General features: G+C 36.3%; 1 protein-coding gene across 4 annotated transcripts in view; it reads right to left on the reverse strand.

Moving 5' to 3' along the window:
* Positions 1–770: 770 nt before the first annotated feature.
* Positions 771–16,658, reverse strand: part of CEP128 (centrosomal protein 128) — a 98,485-nt gene continuing 82,597 nt past the window's right edge. For all 4 annotated transcript variants that reach the window (XM_066188596.1, XM_066188597.1, XM_066188598.1 and 1 more), the window contains 4 exons: positions 12,692–12,769; positions 10,785–10,898; positions 6,442–6,535; positions 771–1,680 (listed from right to left, as the gene is read on the reverse strand). In XM_066188596.1, the coding sequence (XP_066044693.1) occupies positions 1,574–1,680; positions 6,442–6,535; positions 10,785–10,898; positions 12,692–12,769 (393 nt within the window). In that variant the 3' untranslated portion in view covers positions 771–1,573. The remainder of the gene's footprint in view (positions 1,681–6,441; positions 6,536–10,784; positions 10,899–12,691; positions 12,770–16,658) is intronic.

Raw genomic sequence — 16,658 nt, forward strand, 5'->3', positions numbered from 1 at the left:
AGTTTATTTGTTGATTTTTTTTTCTTCTCCCTGTCATGGTCTTTGAGATCAGAACAGATGGATGTGCCTGTTTTGTTTTCTTGACCCTCTGAATGATCAGATGTGCCAGAAGTCTGCAAAAAGCCAATGCCAGCACAACCATGCACAGCATAATATGCAACGAAAGGTAAAGAAAACTTTTTAACCAAATCAGATTTTCTTTTTAATTTTAAGCAATTTAATTTAATAGAAAATGAATGGAGAATAAACACAATCTTTTTTCTCATTTCTGTGTCAGATTTTGATGTTCTCAGCATGGTTTTCTGTTTTAAACAGGTTGAACACAAGGTGATGTCAAGGAAGTGCACTGTCCAGAGCACTCACTGGGACTACAGAACATTTCACCAGAGTATTAAAAAAGTCCTCTTTTGAGATGGCACATCATAGCCTGTGAATTACACCTGAGACACCTACAGTGCTAAAAGATGACAGTGCTTCAGAGAAGAAATAGGCTTCCTACATATGACAGAAGTCTGCAAAACAAAATTGTTTGAATGGTGTTAATGTTGCTACAGTACTCTTATAGCTTTGGCAAATCGTTTTAGGCACTATAGCAGTGATCCAGTCAGAAGCAGCTGAGAGGAGAATAAAACAAGAATCATCAGAAACACTTGCATTTCTTTAGACAACAGAAAATTCTTCTGTGATTTGCTCTTTGAGACCGCTGTAATAGAAAATTGTGTCCAACTTGTTTAGAATAGTGGTATCTGAACAAATACAAATGTCCAATATTGCATTTCCATAGTATTTTACAATCAATATGACACATCTTCTCTAACAGAGAACAAAACAGAATAAATAAATGAACATTAAACACTGCTTTTAAAATTTTCACAGCCACACAGAAATGCCTTTCAACACTCTTGACACAGATGGGTGAGATTTGGATTCTTTAAAGTGCCTAATTGAGGCCATCTGATAAAACTGTTCTGGCCAAAAGAATAATTCTAGACAAACTATAATATATACATGTTGAACCTGAAACCAAGATGTGAATTTTCACTTGCTTTGAGAAAATTTCATTTTATCACTTCTTCCTTAAATGATTTTTTTCAAACTGAGGGATCTAAAATCACAAATGTGTCTGTACAACACTGTATAATGACTCTCTCTAATAATAATAGGCAATTTCTGAATATTTTTTCATTATTAATAATGTTATTAAACATAATAAAAAACCAAGTGTCGGAACAATTCCTGTATAGGGGTGAACAAACTCATAGCAAAGATTAATGTCAAAGGTATTTCACTTCACAGTATTTCAGGAATACAATAAATTTAGTCTAGGAGGACTGCAGAAACAAATACAAGAGAATAGCAAAATCTCAGAAAGCCTTTGGTGTACAAGTCACCTACATTATCACAAGTGTTCATCACGATCCCTCTTGTTGCTCTTTGATTTGAGTGTTTGGCAATTGCTGAATCATTAAGGGTGTTCACTCCTACAGCAGATGGAATTACTACTGTTCAAAACCCCAAAAAAAGTGGAGTGGAATTTACCACAGAAAAAACTGGTGAGGTGTTGTAAAGTATTCTACCGCTTTCCTCCTTCTGCTTGCAGCTTCATTTCACTATCAGCAACATTTGCAGAGTCTTCCTTGGTGGCAGTTGTATCCAAAGGAACCATTTCTTTCCTAAGTGCTAGAAATAAGTCACACAAAAAAGGTGATTAAGCATCTTCAGAGTCACACATTAAGTCAGTTAGACTCAGTGATCTTAGAGGCCTTTTCAAACCTATCATTCTCAGATTTGGTTGACTGACCATTAGTTTTTATTTAAAACATATATTTCATTATATGATATTATAATTTATTCAGCAAGTAATACGGTGTTAACAAATATTCAATATTCATAGGCTATGAATTGAGAGACTGACTTATTTTTCTAGAGAAATAGATTTTAATGCTCTATAATTCAGGCATAGCCAAGAGCTTTCTTATACAAAAGAAATGTAGACTGTGTTTTAAAAAAATTGATTATTTCACTAAGATTTATTTTCAATTTATTTTTCCAGAATTTTTGTTAAAATAAGATAAGACAAACCTCTCAAAAAATTTGAGAAGGAATAACTTTACCAACAGCGTGGACTTAAGTCACCAAGTGACACTGAACAAGCACCCATACAATGTCGTACTGTGTACACACTTTGACAACAGGGTAGACATATAGTGCTTATTTCTAAATATATTATATTTCATCAAAATCCACACCATATGAATAGACAAAAAGTCTTATAATAAAACGCTGAAGAAAAAAAATCAAATATCCAAACATTTAGCAAAAGGCAGAAATTAAGGGAAGGAAAGTGGCTACCAGCTTATACAGCATACCCTTCTTCTAATGGCCTTCTCTATAGCACAAGCATGTAAGAAAAGTAGTCCTACTGAATATCCAGAGCACAATTTTTAACAACCCAGTAAAATTGTAGCAGTACATAAGCAAAAGTTATTTAGTAAGAAGCGAGACTTTACAGTTTGGTTAGGAGGGGTGAGATGTTTTCATTTTCAGAAGAATGAAATCACTGTGTTTGGGACATTGGTATAACAATGAGTTTTAAGTTTTCAGCCTGAAGTTTTCAGAATTGGTCCAAAGCTCTGCTGCTGTATGTTATGTCAGTGGTACCTCCTGTGGACAGTATTCAAAGCAAGGTGAAAAATCTTAAAGTTCACTGCTTAACTAATTCAATTTGCATTTTTCTAAGCGATGATGTCAAGTTTTCAGTCATTCCAAGTTCTTATGCTTAAGCAGCCCTAGTTCTGTTCTAGAAGGGTGTCCATGGCATAGTGATGTTGCAATGTCTTTTTACTTGTAAGTACATTACATTATTTATAAATGCCAATAAAAATAGTCTTAAGAATATATCAAGAAGTGTACATAGAGGGATAAAGACAGGCATCAGCAATACAGTGCAAGAGTTAATAGTTATGACAATAAAGCCTGTACTCAGGACAACCTGGTTTTATTCCGCTGTGGTATCAGTCAAACTGCATACCATGTTGACACAAGAGTGTTGTCTATCACAGCTTATGAAGCCCTGGAGCATAAATTCCCAACAACAATAGAAAGCCTCTAAGACATATGGTTTCTGGGAAACCATCCAGATTAAAACCTCAAAGTGATAAAATGTGCAAAGAGAAGGGCAGGACCCAATTCATGAAGTTAATGCAAAGCATATGTAACTCTAGGGACTTTTATACTCAACATTTCAGGAAAATACAGTGGCCATAAAAACAGTTTCTGAGGATTATTCTTTAGATTAACAACTATTAGTGACTGGACCAACCATTTTGGTCTGATAATACTATAGACTGCAAACCACATCTAGTGAATGTTTCCTTGAATAAATTATTTTCTCATTTAAAATTCTTCATTTCCAAGAAAATGGATACAGAAATAAAAGCATGTTTCCTCAACATATTTTAAAATATGTTTGTAATGGAAAAGCTGTTATAATTGCAGAAATTATACCAGAAACAAAACACAATGTTGATGTTAATTACTTTTCTTTTAACTGCTTGCTGTGTTGGCAACTTTTTAGCAAATATACATATATGGAAACAGATTATTGTTCCCTTATTTATTTTCCCATACCATTTGTACTTCTTTCTTTAACCAATTTTAAACTTAAATCCCATGATCCCCCCACAGACAAGTTAAATTATATCAAAAGAGTCTGCTCTCCTTCCAGGTGCTCTCTACAAGTCATAGAAGACCCACATTGGGAAGGAAGTTTCTGGTACTAATGATTGACTCTATAGTCTCTAAGGCTTCATGAACTGAAGAGAGATGGAATGGGGAAACATAAATCACAAAGGCTTGCAAAAGGCTCCAAAAGCTAAATGAAAGAAAAAAAATTCCATCCTTCTGTTTCTGAAGAAGGAGACAATTAATCACAGAAAATAGATGATGACATGTATAGGAAGATTTATTAAAAGCTACAGTAGGTTTGGGAGCAAAGATGTCAAATTATACTTCACTGTCAAAGTCTCAAATGATAATTAATTAATATCATTACTGAAATTAAAAGTTCATGATGTTTTTGTGACTATCATGACTGAAGTAGCTGACTTTTCATTTGCCACTCACTGGAAAAAGCTCCTTAATGCTAATACCACTGCAGAATTTTCAGTGTCCTCAAGAACTATACCAACGAAATACACATTTGACTGGTGGAAACTGGTTTCAGCATAAAGTGCCAATCAGTCTCAAACCAAAGTCTGTGAAGTAATCCACATATTTTAGTGCCACGAGAATGAAGTAGTGAATTGAATCACCACTGTCTTTTGTTAATCACTTATTTCTTTATCTCCAGAAAATTTAGTACTGAGTGCTGGTACGAAACAGTTGAATCAGAGAATAAATATGCAGAACTGTTTCATCACATTGGTATTCAGATCACATGGATCCTATTTCTCTTAAAACTGCCTAAAATTTATTAAAAAGTTTTAAAGCAACAAAGTCCTAGCTTGTTTAATTTGGGTTAAGTAGCATAAAGACATTGTAATATTTTAGGAACATTTATGCTGCATTTTTAAATTTCAGTAAATTTTTGCAATGAATCACTTTTGGAATTCTTGAGATTGGAAGGGACTGCTGGAGGCCATTTATCTGAACCTGCTGTGAGGCATTGGTTCCTTCTTTCTATACCCAAAACAGGCTCAGCTGTACTTTGATTTGCAAGACTTTGACAGGAATGAGGTTTAGGAAAACGGAAAAATCAACTCCGAGTCAAGGTAAAGTGTTCCTGAAGTACAGATGATACAGAGGTATTTGGTCCTATGCTTATTATTAAGTATTGTTGGGGGTTGGGTTCGGTCCTTCTTTCTCTGGGGAATTTTTTCCCCACGGGTTGCCAAGGGGACCGGGTGTTGGATACTTGAGAGTGCTTGGCTGAAACAAAGAGATGGACAAAAGGTGGAAGGGGGAGATAACGCAGGTAAAAGACACAGCTTGAGGCAGCTGCGTGCTTTTCTGCTTCCGGCGTTCGGGAGACGCGTGTCGGCCGCTCCTCAAGGAGCTCAGCCGCCGCAAAGCACGCCGAGCAGAAGCTGCGCCGCTTTTCTGCCTCGCCTTCGGCTTCTTCGGCGCTGCTCCTCTTGCTGCAGCGTGACCCTGCACCCCCTGCCCTGCCGGGACATCCTGCCCCTGCCTGCCGGGACACCCTGCCATCCCAGCTACCAGCCCGGGACTTTTCCACTGTTCCAGCTTGGTGCTCTGAGGATCCTGCAGGGACACCGAAACCAAACTGCCCTGGGTTTTGTGAAACAAAGCCCTCAAGGTTCTTGGTACTGTTGTCGTTTGTCATTAATGCTGTAGTTGTTTGGTGGGGGGGGAGTTTTTTTGTGTTTGTTTGCTTTGTATTACATACTAGTAAAGAACTGCTATTCCTATTTCCCAAATCTTTGCCAAAGAGCCTCTGATTGTAATTTTACCTAGCAGATACCTGTCTTCCTAAACCAAGACAAGTATGCTCTGCAAAAAGATACTAATCCCAACCCATAGATTCTGAAAGGAAGAGAAACCTTTAACCTCATAAGATCAGCTCAGGACTTACTGGTGAGCAGTAATGTACCACAGCACTCATTCTAAGATGCAATGCTCTCAACACAATGAAGCCTGAAATAGGACTTACCACCACACAGAATGCAACTTTCTAAATAGGTGTCCAGTACAGAAACTGGCTATATTGAAAAGAAATGGAAGGTGATACCCTTCTGAAGAGAAGTACTTTGATATCCATGTATTGATATGCTCAAAAAAAAAAACCCTTAAAACCCTGGTTTTTAAGTTATTTTTGACACTCATGCAAAGGTGTGCCTACATACCCAATCAAGACCTAACATGTCCTATGTTTTATTGAGCATTTCCTACCTGTATCAGAGATCCCATGACTTCACATGAACACAAGTTGTATACACACAAGGGGGTAGATAAAAAAAAAGTTAAAAACACTATTGAAGTAGAATTAGTGAATTCATCTTTCACTGGGAAAATGCTATGTAAGCATGTAGCACATGTAAGATCTTGGAAAGAATCCATGTTTGAGGATATCTCTCTGGTCCCTCAGAAGATATACAGGTTACACAGGTATGACTCATTATGCAGAGATTCAGAATTCAAGGGCAGCCCTTTTCTTTGGCATAGGTTTGGGTGACAAACAAAATATATTGCACGTCCCAGTCAAAGAAACCCAAACAACTATCAGTGGGATGTAATTAAGTACTTCCTAGGCAAAGACACCCCCATCCAGCATCTAAGACTAAAATACAGAAGGATACTTAAGATGGTTCTAGCACTTCTTATTTGAAAAGTAATGTCTCACTCTTTCAAGTAAAAAAAGATTTTTTAGAAGAAAAAAAATATATGTTACCTGTAGATTTTTTTCTGTGATATAATACTTACAACCTGAACTTGAAAGCAGTGAGCTGCACAAAAAGCTGTTTTGAGTTCGCCAACCAGAAGATATATCAGAAGTTTCAGCATTCCTTCTCACATCCTATAGGAACCAAATAAAAATAATTTTATCTGTTACTATCAAGCAGCTGCAAACTTTAACAAAAAGCATACAGTAGTACACATACAGGCACATGCTGTGATTTCACACACACTGGAAAAGACTGATTTGAATTCTCTGAATTCTCAGTATTGCGAGTTTTATCCCCATTTCACCACTATAAAATGTCTGCAAAAAACTGCTTTGCCTTGAAAAAAGCACTGGCAGCATTGCAAGTCTTTGCCACTATGGCAAGTTTTAAAAATGCTCTTTCCTGTTCACATCACATACACAGTTCAGGACATACCATATCAGCAGGGTAGACATCAGTGAATTATGACTTCCTCATCAATGAATAGTTCATATTAATTCACTTGAAGTTCCACAAGTAGTAATAAATATGAATCTATTTTCTCTGCCACTGAGGAAATTTAAAGTTCGTTGATTTCTCATATCAAAATACCTAAAGGTGCTTTTGAATATTTTGTTAAACCATTAAATAAAGTCTGCAATACAATGTTACTATTTATGGTTAAACCCATACAGCATAGCTTCTTGGAGGAAAGTCATTTGGTCTATAAGCTAAAAAAGGGAAGATAAATTTAAAAAGGCAATTTAAACAAAAATCTCTGAAAAATCTCTATTAGCTCTGCAGCAAGTAGTCCCCAGTTACAACACTATCCAAAATAAGATTAAAAGCTTGGCTTGGTATCCAAATTACTCAGTTTCTTGAAATGAGAAGAGGTAATAATGAATAAATGCATCAGTTCATAAAATACATAATTTTACTGCTGAATTCTTATCATAAACAGCCTCAGGGAATTTTGTTAAAACATCTTGCAATTTATCATTCATGCTGATACTAAGATTTGAAAACTAAACAGAAAAAAAATTCTACATTAATTTAGAGATACAATGAGCTTTTGTTCCATCACTGAAGAAGGATTTACTCTTGTTAAGACTAATGGGAATTATACATATTAATCCCCTTATGTCCTGATGAGAGACTTAATACCTAACATGTTCATAGCACAATAACATTTTTTAAATAAAAAAAGGTTTTGTCTTTCCATTCTGCTTCCAGAAATGCTTTAAAAGAAGAACTTTTAAACAAGAAAGGTGCTTCTACCAGTATCTGCAATACCAAATGGCTTTCTGTTTACAGAAATACTAACATATAGAATGTGCCTTTTGTCATGTGCTTCATTGACAATTACATCTGTATGTTGTGTTTGAGTAGATGGTCAATTGTCCATGGCAGGGAAACTCTCCTAAAATATTTGTTTCTCTACATCAAAACATTTATCTCTAGTTTTCTCTTTTGATTTTGCTTCTATTGCTGTTTTCTTTTACTACGTTACATTTCTGAGTTTTCCCCCCAATTTCATCTTTATCAACTGTTATTTGTCCCTTTCTTAGTTGCAAAATCAAGATTGTTGTACCTGATGGTATTCTGCCAGCCTATGACCTACTTTTATTACTGGAAATCTTCCATTTTAACACATACAAATAGAAATTATGATTTTTCTGGGCTTCTAAGCAACGGGTATTTTAAAGCCATCCGACAAAACTACAGAAGAGTAGGAAGATTGACTGGTGGCAAAAACAATCATGAGAAAGAGAGAAAGAGAGAGAGAGAGAGAGAGAGAGAGAGAGAGAGAGAGAGAGAGAGAAAGAGAGAAAGAGAGAAAGAGAGAGAAAGAGAGAAAGAGAGAAAGAGAGAGAAAGAAAGAGAGAGAGAGAGAGAGAGAGAAAGAAAGAGAGAGAGAGAGAGAGAGAGAAAGAAAGAGAGAGAGAGAGAGAAAGAAAGAGAGAGAGAGAGAAAGAAAGAGAGAGAGAGAGAGAGAGAGAGAAGAAAAGAAAGAAAGAAAGAAAGAAAGAAAGAAAGAAAGAAAGAAAGAAAGAAAGAAAGAAAGAAAGAAAGAAAGAAAGAAAGAAAGAAAGAAAGAAAGAAAGAAAGAAAGAAAGAAAGAAAGAAAGAAAGAAAGAAAGAAAGAAAGAAAGAAAGAAAGAAAGAAAGAAAGAAAGAAAGAAAGAAAGAAAGAAAGAAAGAAAGAAAGAAAGAAAGAAAGAAAGAAAGAAAGAAAGAAAGAAAGAAAGAAAGAAAGAAAGAAAGAAAGAAAGAAAGAAAGAAAGAAAGAAAGAAAGAAAGAAAGAAAGAAAGAAAGAAAGAAAGAAAGAAAGAAAGAAAGAAAGAAAGAAAGAAAGAAAGAAAGAAAGAAAGAAAGAAAGAAAGAAAGAAAGAAAGAAAGAAAGAAAGAAAGAAAGAAAGAAAGAAAGAAAGAAAGAAAGAAAGAAAGAACCTGCTTTTAGAGGAACATTCAATTTTGGTTTAATTTTTCCTCCTTAAAATAAAAAAAGGCTGGGACACAAGATTAGATAATTCCTGTGTGAGATCAATGTTGGCAACCAAGCTGAAACAAGTGTATCATAAGAAAGGCTAGAAAGAAAAAGATAACAGAGGAGAAAGGTTAATTTCAGAAGTAATTTCATGTTAAATGACCAATGTAAAAATTTTATAGGAAACATGGATTTTTTTATCACCTATCAAATATCTGTCTACTTTGTGTAGCAGGGGCACTATGTACACAGCGTGAACCAAAAATATCAGAAAGAATCAACTTTGATGTCCTCAAACCTACACTCTTCCAGCAATCTATTTTAGAGACTCCCAACCGACAAACAGTAAAATAAAAAAGAAATTTTTTTTTAAAGGCATTTGAGTTAGTTTCAAAGGAGTGTAAGAAAGGCAAGCATTAAAAAGGGTTTTTTTTAGTCTAAGCTAGCCTGATCACTGAAATCAGATTAGCACCCCTCTGTAACTTGGTTTTGAACATTCTGTTCTATTTGCAAACAGCTGTGACAGCAAAGTGTACTGTATGTCATGCAAAAACCCAATTAGGCCTGACTAAATGGAAGCCATTAAATGCTCTCGGTTGTCTAAAGAAAGAGAATTGTTTTGGAATGAGCTTTGTACTGGATTCTGATTATTGAGTTCAAATCACACAAGCTCAGTAAGTTCAGTCAGCTTAGTGCAATGTTATGTTCTACTGTCAGCTGATTGCATTCCACTTAGCTTTTCAATGTTTTCCAAATTTCAATAGCTAGTGATTTAGTAATGCTTGTAGGAGGGAAGAGAAATTCACAATACTGAATATTATCATCAGCAAAAGACTGATTGTGCCTGTTACCTCCTTTCAATTCTTTCTTACAGAAGAGCAAAATGGGTTTTTCAAGTAACTTAATACCTTCTTACAACAGCAACTTACTAAGCTAAAATATTCTGTATTTACCTTTTCCACTTTTTAAAAGACATACTGTAAATATGTCCACATTCTAAAGAAGGAAGATGGTTACAGATAAGTTGGGGAACACAAACATGTTTTTGATAGTGTGTGATCCTTGATTTGAGCTCAATTGCTTAGAGACACAGGTATGATACATTGCCAAAGAAACTGATTTTTTTGAGACATGCAGCAGAAATACTAGTATGACTCTTCAGGTCTGATCACTTATTTCAATCACTTCCATAAGGAATTGTAGTTCTGCTGAAGTAAGCTGCTATCACAATGACAGTGCTATGACAATGAACAAGCTAATAAGGGAAAGAAAACATGTTAATAATTGGAAAGTTGAACTCATTACAGGGAAAGTTTCTAAGGAAGAGCACTGGATTTGTATTGTAGGGAGTTAGTTATTCATGCTTTGCACTGCTATAAGTCCAGTGAGTGACCTTTAGCAAATCACTTCCCTTCTGTTTGCCTGGATTTCCTTTACATATGAAAGAGACATCATACAGAATCATTTGCAAAGAATGCAAATATCTACTACAGAAAAATTATTACGTGTGACTTATAAATTAGTCAACCTTTTTATAGAGGAAACAGGTTTCTATATCTTTTACTTGAAAGAACAAGAGAAAATTGAACAAAACAATTAAAAATTGCTGTAGACAGCAATTTGACAAAGCAGGTAAACACCTCAGAGTAGTAATACACAGTAAGATACCTTTCTGTGAAAGTTGAAAGATTTTTGGAAAGTATCCATGGCACTTACAATTAAGGCAACCCTTAATTGATCAAATTTCATGCCATGTCAATACACCTGCCATGCCGTCAGCCATGGAAGCTATCTGAAACAGAGACATTCACGCATGATTTTTGTCTGTGTTTGTACTAGGAGCTAAGAAGGTAAGGTTACGTTGCTGATTGAAAGTAATTGGGACACAAAAGTGGAGTGTACACACACGTACCTTGACTTGCCTGACTCTTTGTTTTGAATCTTCCAGCTGTTGCTGCAAAGAACTCACTATGTCTTTGTACTTCAAATACCTCTCCTCAATCATCTCCCTTCGGCAATGAGACTCCTAGAAATGCATTTAAAGATTTAGCTGATTTCATAATGTGAAAAGTAGCTAGAAATTCTGACTTTTGCAAACACGGGTATCATCAAGGATTTTCACCACAGCAAGAACCAATTAAGTATTAACTTTCAGAGGCTGAACTACAGGGGCCATACAAAAGCATAATGTTCTGTACAGAAAAATAATGTTAAAATGCACGTAGATTAAAATAGAAATGGCCTTATCCTTAACTGGTGAATGATTTCTTGTAACCCTTTCCAAACTTCAGCATTATCACACCTTCTAACAAAAATTCTGTAATGGTGAAAAATTAATTACAACTCTACAGAAACATGCACTTGAAGAAAATAAAGTTCTAAGGATCTGGACAAAACAGTATTTTCAAGAAGGAAACATAATGCTTCTCACTGAACTAGCTAATGATTCACTTGAATTAACAACCTCCTAGACAACCTGAGAGGTTTATCAAAACTTACTTCCTCTTTCCTTCTCCCTTCCTTTGAAAACATTGAGGGAAGAATTTGCTAGCTATTGTACAAAAAAACTCAATATGTTATTTGTAAATAGAAACAGTAATGAAGCTCCAAACTGACATCCTTCTCAAAGCTAAGGCATAAAGCTTAGCTCTCTTGACTAATAAATTATTTCTTAAACAAAACACTGTGTTGAGAGGGACTCATCTTCAGAAAATCATCTTTAAAAAATTAAGCATGATGGAGAAGGGCAGAGCCCAACTGAAACCAAAGATTCTGCATTCCAATCTCACAAATATTGGCTAAGTTATAACTATAATTGCGGATGCCTGCTGAGAACAAAATTTTTCCTTTAGTAGAAACAGAAGGTAAACACAAACCTCTGTCAGAGCAAAAAATCTCTTCTGGGGATACCTGGAATATGAAATTAAAACTACACATCTCAAAAGTATTGTTCATAAAAAACCCAAACATTTCAACCAGTACTTGCATTACCAAATCTGTTAATGATGACACTAATAAAATGGTGTAGAATTATTAACTGATGACCTCATGCAGAAACACAAAATAAACAATGCTCCAAACAAGTATGTTTTTAAATGTTTATGACAACCACAGATTAAGAAATTTTATATATCAAATAAAATGCAAATCATTATGTATGTGTTGATCTGTGGTTTAATACTGATTTAGAATTTATATTGGGCAAGGAAGTTACAAATTCTTTTTATTAAACCACCCACTTCATAAATGGAAAGTAACTATAGTACAGAGGTTTAGCCACTTAGCCACTGAAAAGCTAATCTGAGCCTTATTACTCTTGACAGTATGTCACCACTACTGTCAATATGTCCTACTGTGTCCAAACACATCTTGATTGGATAGTGGTGCTCAGAAAATAAGTGACAAGTATCATCATTATGTCAAAACAAAACAAAAAGTTCTAAAGATCATCTATCTTCATTAAGTTAAATATTGAAACAATTGGCATAATTTAATTTAAAAATTTCCATTTTTTAACATGTAATATCAGAATTTAGCACTCAATAAAAATATTCTGAAACAGTAATTATGACCTGTTAATGCCCAGTTATCAATGTTTGCCTACATTATGGAACAGTGTTAATAATTAGAACTAAATTTATAACTTCAAAAAGATCCATATAAACATGAAAATAAATTTCAGTATGTTTCTGTCTATATAATATGTACATATGCAACCGTAAATATCTTATTAAACAACTTATCTGTGCATTCATAGAGAATATTAATTAACCAAAACATTTTAGAAGTACTGAGAGAGTCAAATGAAATCTTTCTCACTGCAGTATCTTTGCAATCTTCTAACAGGCTCAGTTTCTCAGGCACAGATTCCAGGTGGTTTAAAGCTACTCGGGTACTCTAAAGAACAGAACACAAGTTAAAACATGAAAAAAGAATCCATTCTTTCAGCCACCTCACACATTAAAAACCCCAGTCTTATTAGCATACTAGTTCATGCTTCCCCAGTCCTGGTGTTCACTTGCCCTAAAGCTCAATCACATGCAGCTGTGGGACTCACTGAAGCAGCCACGCCTGAGACTCCAGCCAGCCAGGCCTGCTGATGGGAGATGGAGCTCTCCAGGTCAGGGGCTGCCAGGAGTGCCTGATGCCGCTCTTCACGAGGCTGGGGCTGACAGTTCTTTTGCAGAAGGTGAGCTGTGCTTGAGGAGTGGTCACCAAGTGAACAAGCTACGTAGCATTTGAGCAAACAAGCAAGAGAGAGAGTCGTGAACCTCCATTATAGTGAAGAAGCAGATGGACTCAGAACCGTACAGGGTAATTAGTCAAAGGACTGTTAGCTAAGGGTCTGTTAAAGATGAAGGCTGGAAGCAGGTCACAGCAGGTACTAGGAGGAAGGTTCCTCCATCTTCTCAGAATTTAACACAGGTAGGACTGGCAAGTTCTACAATGCATGTGAGGCTGTGGCATTAGAAGGTCAGACTACTGATGAGCTGGGTGAAGGTCTTTCTCAGATAATGAGCCCTTCTAAAACACCACCACCTGCACGTGGTACCAAGACCTCTGTTAACAGGAAAATGAAGGGTATTTGTAATACAAAACATCCTTCTAAAGCAAATGGAGGGCCCAATATGCAACTGGACCCAGCTCACAGGGAAGTCTGCTGTCTCCAGGGACTAGAGTAAGAGACGTTACTGATATGGGAGGAATACAGAGATGCTGCTTGTCACTGCAGGGAGAAAATTCATGGCACCAAAACTCTACTGGAGTTGAAGGTGGCCAGAAATATGGAGGACAATAAAAAGAGTTTTAAAAATACATTTTAATGGCAATAGGCAGTGTAAAAAAACCCTCATCCCCTTGCAGGATGAGGATGGTCACTTCACAAACAGGGACAGAGACAAGGCAATGGCATTTAATACATTCTTTGCCTCTGTCTTCAACATGGATGATTGACCAAGGGAATCACAGTGCCCTGAGCAGGAGGACCATGGCTGTGAGAATGATCAACTCCCAGCTTCGACCCTGAAGTTTTGTGGGATTTGCTGCTCCAGTTGGATCCCTATAAATCTATGAGGCCTGAAAGGATTCATTCAAGACTTCTCAAAGAGCCAGTTGATGTCATCACAAAATCTCTCTCGATATTTTTTGAGTGGTCTTGGGAATCCAGAATGGTTCCAGCTTACTGGAAGCTGGCGAACCTTGTCACAATTTTAAAGGGTAAGAAAGAGGACCCCAGGAACTACAGGACTGTCAGTTTCACTATAATGCTTGGTAAAGTTATGGAAAAGATTGTGCTAGGAGGTATTGAAAAACACCTGAAAGACAACGTTGTCATTGCTCACAGCCACCTTGATTTCATGACAGGACAGTCCCATTATTATCAAATGTTATTTCCTTTTATGACCCCCTTGAGTCCTATGTGCAGTTTTGATCATCACACTATAAGACATATACTAAACTGTTAGAGAGCATCCAGAGGAGGGCAATGAAGATGGTGAAGGGCATTGAGGGGAAGCCACGTGAGGAGTGACTGAGGTCACTTGGTCTGTTCAGCCTGGAGGAGACTGAGGGGAGAGCTCATTGCAGTTACAACTTCCTCATGAGATGAAGAGGAGGGGCAGGCACTGATCTCTGCTCTCTGGTGACCAGTGACAGGACCTGAGGGAATGGCCTGAAGTTGTGTCAGGGAAGGCTGAGGATGGATGTTAGAAAACGGTTCTTCACCCAGAGGGTGGTTGGGCCCTGGAACAAGCTCCCCAGGGAAGTGGTCACAGCACCAAACCTGACAGAGTTCAAGAAGAGTTTGGACAATGCTTTGGGCACATGGTGTGACTCTTGGGGATGGTGCTGTGCAGGGACAGTAGTAAGACTCAATGATCCTTGTGAGTCCCTTCCAACTCATAATAATTCTATGATTAATGATAATAATTCTTCCAAGCATAATTCTATGATTCTATGATTTTTTTTAATAAAAATATATGTGGTGAGCACTTAGCTTAGAATAAATATAGAACAATCAAATTTCCTATTTCAGATTAGGCATATGGGGTATGTACTACTGAAGACTGAATAACCACTCTAGGGAGAGTTAGGGCTGGACTCAACAATAAGATTTCACATTCACACCCATCATGCAAAAAAATGTAGTCTATTGCAAACTGCAAAGAACTGAAGAAAATAAATATATTAGTTTTGGTTTCGTGTGCAGATGAAGTTGGTTGATCATGCACAAAAAACAGTCATGTCTCACAGACCAGATGCTTCTGCAGCTTCTCAAAGACTGCCCTTCTATTATTTGCCGAAGAGAAAGTAAAACCACAACTGTTTGTACTTTCTGAACAACAGTTAGTATTTCCTCCACAATTCTAAAAATCACACTTCTTTGATAAGATTCTGCTAGTTTGGTATTCAATCAACCAATAATGGGTTTAATTAACCATATTACTGCCTTGGTACTTTAAAGCAAAATCTTACAACAAATAATATCCATCAATTCTGAAATCAAATATTGTGTTGTAAAGCCTGTGCAAACTGAGTTAACTCACCCTTAACTACAAAAGCTCTGTTACTAATTCTGGAAAATGTCAATTTGCCCACCATGAAAAACATTCCATTTAGATCCCAGACTTAAGACCTGAAAAGACTCAAAGTTTCAGTCACAACAGAAGAAAAATCAATGGGAACCTCTCTGCACAAACGGCATCAACTTCAAAAAGCTGGAGACTAGGAGTGAGGAGTGGAGAATTAGACATTAACAAGGTAACCTAAAAGAAGACATTTAAACCATCTGTTTAAAAGCAATTATGTCTGCCTTGTTGTTAGTTCCAAACATTCCGTTTTTAAGGTTTTAAGGAATATTCATAACAAACAAAGGTCAAATTTCATAAACAATGGGATTCATTTGCAGCTAACTTGGACTGAACTTGTAGTCAATACTCAGTACCAATAAACTAAATTAGGTAGAGGATATGAGACTCGTTCTTCTGTTTCTGAAATTATATGTATGCAAAAATATTATGCATATAGATATGTTTCTCTATCTATTTACCCACCCTGTTCTAATATAGATGATCTGTGATTCTCATCAAAAAAGGAACTCAGGTCCTAGGTGCAAGCCTATGCCTTAAGCCATCCCATTTTTCAACTCCTCTAATTTCAATGCCAAGACCTCATGTCAACACTGTCTGTAAGTGGATTTAAAGGAAGATGTTAATCATCTGTTCTTCCAAAGTGTCTCCTAAATATATCCCCTCTATTTCATGCACTTTTTGTAGCAGAAAAAAAAATTAGGTGTTTCTCTGCTAGTCCTTATTAGTTACAATATTAAATATAAACCCAAAAACAGAAGACCAGCCTTTGGGTTAGATGCATATTCAGTCCTTGGTTTTTTGGTTTTGTTGAGAATCACGAGGATCAAGAATGGTATAGGCTACTTGGATTTCTGAAAGGTGTTTTAGACTCCTAAAGTTTAAATCTAACTTCACATTCAAAATGATGGGCTCTAAAGTAACCATTGCTGCTCAGGAAGATCATGAGGCAGTGATACATATTACCAAGAATCTGCTAATGCAGTGCTCAGTATCAATCAGAAAAGCAAAATCAACACTCAGTATAATCAGGAAAGGATAAAAAAGCCAGAAAACATAACTGTCCCAGATCATTAATCCAATTGCATCTTGACTGCTGAGTGCAGATGTGGATCTTTAAAGGTCAGAGAAGTTGAACAAGAATTTTCAATGCTATGGAGTGCTGTTTCCAAGTGAGAAATGATAAATACAATATTCTA

This window comes from Chamaea fasciata, unplaced genomic scaffold (genome assembly GCF_029207755.1).
Source record: "Chamaea fasciata isolate MVZ Bird 193981 ecotype frontalis unplaced genomic scaffold, bChaFas1.0.hap1 SCAF_7, whole genome shotgun sequence".
Lineage (NCBI taxonomy): Eukaryota > Metazoa > Chordata > Aves > Passeriformes > Sylviidae > Chamaea > Chamaea fasciata.